The sequence below is a fragment of the Atta cephalotes genome (assembly GCF_000143395.1).
Source record: "Atta cephalotes unplaced genomic scaffold scaffold00008, whole genome shotgun sequence".
In the NCBI taxonomy this organism is placed as follows: Eukaryota; Metazoa; Arthropoda; class Insecta; order Hymenoptera; family Formicidae; genus Atta; species Atta cephalotes.
Genome location: NW_012130072.1, coordinates 5,941,823 through 5,947,138, shown reverse-complemented (window position 1 = coordinate 5,947,138; position 5,316 = coordinate 5,941,823). Strand labels below are relative to the sequence as shown.

At 25.3% G+C, this 5,316-nt stretch overlaps 1 protein-coding gene across 1 annotated transcript in view; it reads right to left on the bottom strand.

Moving 5' to 3' along the window:
- The window catches only part of LOC105627377, a 150,110-nt gene that overhangs the window by 142,616 nt on the left and 2,178 nt on the right, over window positions 1–5,316 (bottom strand). The window contains exon 2 of the mRNA XM_012208659.1: window positions 4,765–5,171. Within this exon, the coding sequence (XP_012064049.1) occupies window positions 4,765–5,171 (407 nt within the window). The remainder of the gene's footprint in view (window positions 1–4,764; window positions 5,172–5,316) is intronic.

The window sequence follows — 5,316 nt, the reverse complement described above, 5'->3', positions numbered from 1 at the left end:
AAGTTTTAGTTAATTAAGTATTACTTTACTTTACGTCCTACTCTCTATTATAGTATATTTATTAAATACGTATAGTTATTACTAAATAACTAATTATTGTATATATATATATATATATATATATATATATATATATATATAATATGATATAATTTCCGTGACTACATTCTAAAATAATCAAGTTTTTATTAATCCATTTTCTTTTACTGAGAATATTTTGTTGATGGGGTTTATTATCTAAAAATATCTACAAATAGGAAAAAAATGCAAGAAAGAAAATTAGGGAGCCAGAGTAAATTCCTATAAAATCTAAAACGGACTGTTAAATATGTCACAATTGAAGAGATGTATGAAAACAAAAAATAATAATTTATATAATTGTGTAATACAAATTTGGCAAAGTGCCCTTAATCTCAAAATAAACACGGCAAAATAGATACGGCAGAGAGTAATAACCTTTGCATTTCTTGCTTGTATAACGGGTGGCGTAAATAGAAGCTTATATTTCTTTCAAAAATTGAAGCAAATCGCAAACATATAAAACTTTATGATTTTTTAATTTATTTCTTCTATTACTTGTTATATTGTCATCACAAACAGTGTGGAAAATTGTTCCCGGTTTCAATTTCACTTTTAATTAAATTCAAATAGCAAAAATCCATTATAATGGACTTATAACGAAATTTCCGATCTGTTTTTCGAACTAGGTTTTCTTAAAAGATCATTATTATGCTAATGACATTCGGTGAGATAATAGAATTACGACAGTTATTTCTTAAGACTGCCAAAGTAATTCCTTCGAGCGAAAGCACTATACAATGTCGGAAACGATAAGTCCTTTCATCACGTCATATCCAACTCCATTATCACATTTACGCTCATTTAAACTACAAGAAATAATGTGATTCGTTCCTTGTCATACACAAAATTGTAATGTTTATTATATAAAACAGAAAAATATTTTGTAAAGACAGATTACTTTATAATAGATTGTTTGTTTACAATAAATTGTTTGAACTCTAAATCTAAAGAAGTGGATAATGACATCAGTTCCAATTATGCCATTGCTAAGCAGTAAATTTACAGTGAAATTTAACTAAAAGATCAATGTAAAACGTGAAATCCCTAACCTTGAATAAACTATTTTTTTTTTAATTATTTAGTATAAAAAGTGTAGTAAGTGAATAATATAATTTTATTATTTAAAAAAAATGACATGTCTCAAATAGATTTAATTTATTTAATTAACAAGAACCTTTTATGATACAAAATGCATACATTACATACTTCACATTTATATACAGTCATTTTAAAGATCGATTGTTTAAGAGAATTTTAGTTGGAATATGAAACATGCATTAAAATGTCGATGCGCGCGTTTATACAGCGATTTTTACGTTATTTGCGCGATGAAAATTGTACTGTGCTGCAAAATCTACATTCGACTATTGTGTAGAAATACATGTCACGAAATATCCGTCTACGCTCGAAAATTTCCAAATTTACATGAATATGAGTGCGAGAGGAAACAGTCGTTTAGCTATCTGGAAGTCCAACGCGATATCGCAACATCGCGGACTAGGTATACGCACTATTGCATATTATTCAAAATACATGAAAGTAGCAATATCACGATATGTTAATATTTGTATTATCATATATGTATACTATTGATCGTTAAATATCATTCTCACGTGCTGTATCTTCTTGTCTCGAAAGTCAAGTCGGAGTATATTCTCACAAAGAATAAAAAAATTTTAACATTTTTATTTAAAATTGGAATTTAAATACTTGCATTTGTTTAATAAAATAAAATAAAATATAAAAAATAAAATAGAAAAGAGATAATTCCATTGTGTGAAAAGCATTGAATACTTGTATGAGATAAATAGCTAAATTTGTATGGATAGCAAACATGCAAAATAGATTGTCTAAAAACATTAATTAAATTTTTTTTTAAGTTGGACTTAATTAATTTTATATTATTATATCACATTTAATAAAAATTTTTAAAAAATGGTTGGTAAAAAATGTTTATTTAGAATATAATACACTGAATAAATTTATATGTCGTGTATTTCATACAAAATGTAGATATACAAATACAGCTGTTTATATAATAAACTGCTTAAATAAATGACATAAAAAGCCAGAATTTTTAAAATATTATGTAATTGAATCAAATACAAATAAAAATGTAATATGATTCGATTCCTATAAGATTTTTAAAACTGAATTTTAACGCTGCTTTGAACACTAATGGCTCAAATATATGCAATGAATGTGATAAGTCTTTTCTTTTTATGACTTAACATGTTTTTTAATTATTTTAATAAATTTCATTTATTTAAAAGAAGTATTCAAGCTGACGAAAGACTAAATGTTTTATTCGTGATGATGTGGTACATTCTTGATGACACTGATGAGGATGTGGGCGACCGATGCATCGTGATACCAGTTTGAGGGGAGACCAGATAATTGAAGAGTGTCAGCCTGATTTAACCTCCGGCGACTCGGTGCATTATTATAATTTATGACGCACGACCAGCTGTCACGAACTCGATGGAACAAAAATGTTACTTAATTGTTTTCTTAAATTGTTAAGTTCTTAAATAGTCATTGATCTTTTTGGACCACCCATATAAATAAACCAACATAAATAATTTAAAAATTATTTTATGCTATTATACCAAAAATAATTTTATATTTATGAAACAATTACAAATTAAATCTTTCATATTGATAAGATCTTATATTTATCATAAAATAGAAAAATTTATGAAGTATTATTTCTAAATAATTGCGATAGCAATTTATATATTTACACATTCTGGCTTTAAATTAATTTTATTATCCTAACAAAAACTAATTAAACATTTGTTATTAAATAATTTGCAATTATTTTATAAATTATTTAATAGATAATAGAAAATTAACTCATTGCATAATATAACATATATATAGTTTTCATTAGTTATCGTACGAGAAAGCAAATTAGGTTGTCGTTCACAACGCGCAGCAGTCTGTTATTTTACGATTCGCACATTGGGCACATGCCAAGATTTTTGGCACATCACGATGTGAATCGAGAAAGCGATTTCAGGGAGCTTCGCCACACGTGCAAACACGTGATAGTTTTAGAAATGATATTTTGAAAGTAAATTCTACATGATACCCAACTTTTTCGACAAAAGAATGATTGACATTTTTTCTATTATTTAAATATTATTTAAATTAAAAGACTACATATGTAGTAAATTCACACAGAATTATACATGCACTTAAAATCCAATTACTGTTTAAGGTTTGGTTCTGTAGGTGTTTCTTACATATATGATCCTATAAAATTTAATATTGATTATTTAAATTATGTTATTTTATAACATTTGATTTGATATAAATAGATAAATTCACATCATCTACTTTTAAACAGAAAAACAAAGTATGTTTATATAATATTGTAATGAAATTATAAATTCTTAAATAAGTAAAAAATTAAATTGTGCTATGGAAATAAAAATTATCGTACATAATAATTATCAAATTATTAAAACAACAGATTATGTATTAAATTACATGTGTTTTATTTAAGTCATATTATTATTTAACATGAAAATAAAAAAATGAGGAAATGAAAGAACAAACACATTGTTTTATGGCATAATAAGCTACAAAACTTACTACTACTGTATTGATTAATGTGTATTAATTTCAAATAAACTTAACACAAAAAAATACTTTAAGTTATATTTCTATTTATTATTAATTATTAAATAGCTGTCAAATGTTTTTCTCAATTATAAAAAAATAGTTAAAAATAACTAGTTCTGATTTCATAATTTCTGTTAATATTTATTAATAAATTTCTAAAATAATTTTTGTTAAAGTAACAAAATAGAAATTTTAGAAATAATTTACGTTGTGACTCAGATATCTGACACTCTTCGCAGCAAATTATCTGTACAATAAGATAGCTGATAATACTTAAACATCCTTGAAATTTTAACAATACTTAGGAGAAATAAAGAAGAAGGCGGTATTATGACATATAATAAATTATAATAGCCTCTCTTAATATTTTTACTGTTAAATGACAAATTTTAATAATTACTTATGGAATTATATGTTCAATAATTTGTCACTTAAACTTTAACGTATTATTACACAAATGTATGTATATTTTAATGTCTTGTTCGTTATATTATTAATATTTTATTTAGCTATATATTTTGAATTATGCAAAGATAAAAAAATTAAACAACACTATAGCATTTTGCAACGTCCTTCTACGTTCTGCAACAGCCTTCTAAGCATTAATTGCTGACAGTCTTTCTTTATCAACTTTTATCAAAATAATTTTATTTAATTAATTGATTACAACTCGATTGTTAGTCTATAGTTTGTTATATATATTATAAATTTTTAGTATTTTGAGTAACCTAGAGAAAAAAATTATACGTACATATGTTTGCATACATTTCGCAATATCTTACTTTTTTATTAATTTTGTCATCAAATTATATAATTTATAATATTTTTTTAAACTGCAATCAATTTTTTAAATCTATTTTTGTGGAAGTTACATACCATCCCTGTTTTCTTCGAGCTATTATGCGATTTCGCATTTTTATAAATAATGTCCTAAGTAATAAATATTTCAATAACTTTAAGTCTAGAATCGATTAAACATTTTTTGATGAATGCATTAGTTAAGTTTAAAATTTAAATATTGATTATCAATCAAGTTATAAGAGGTCATAATACCACCTTCTTCTCTAACAAAAAGATTTCCTTCGCGAGTACAGATTGGAAAATGTCAGGGTATGGGTTCTGACGGGAAAACTGGACGGCTTGCCGTGTAATTGGAAAACTTCTGGCACCGTGTAAACTACCGGAAGTTTTGCGGCTGAAACTCTTCGGTCCAGTCTCAAAGACGGTAAACTTCTCAATGACGTTACGAGCCGATAAATCGTTCATCATTACATTGTCGTTGTTGGATTGTGCATCGTCGATATTACGAAATATCGATCGTTCGTCTTGTTTTAACGTTTTGTGAGATCTATAATGTTCAAGCGCAATTCTAGGAAGCAATAACGTGTTATTATGTGTCGTATGATGTTGGATATTGTTTTCCTTTCTGCGAATACGCTTATTGAGCTTAATATTTGGTGCTTGATATAAAAGATTTAAATTAAAATACAATATTTTTTAATCACAATTTGTTTATGTTAAAAAAAATAGCTATATATATATATATACACATATATATATATATATATATATATATATATATATATATATATATATATATATATA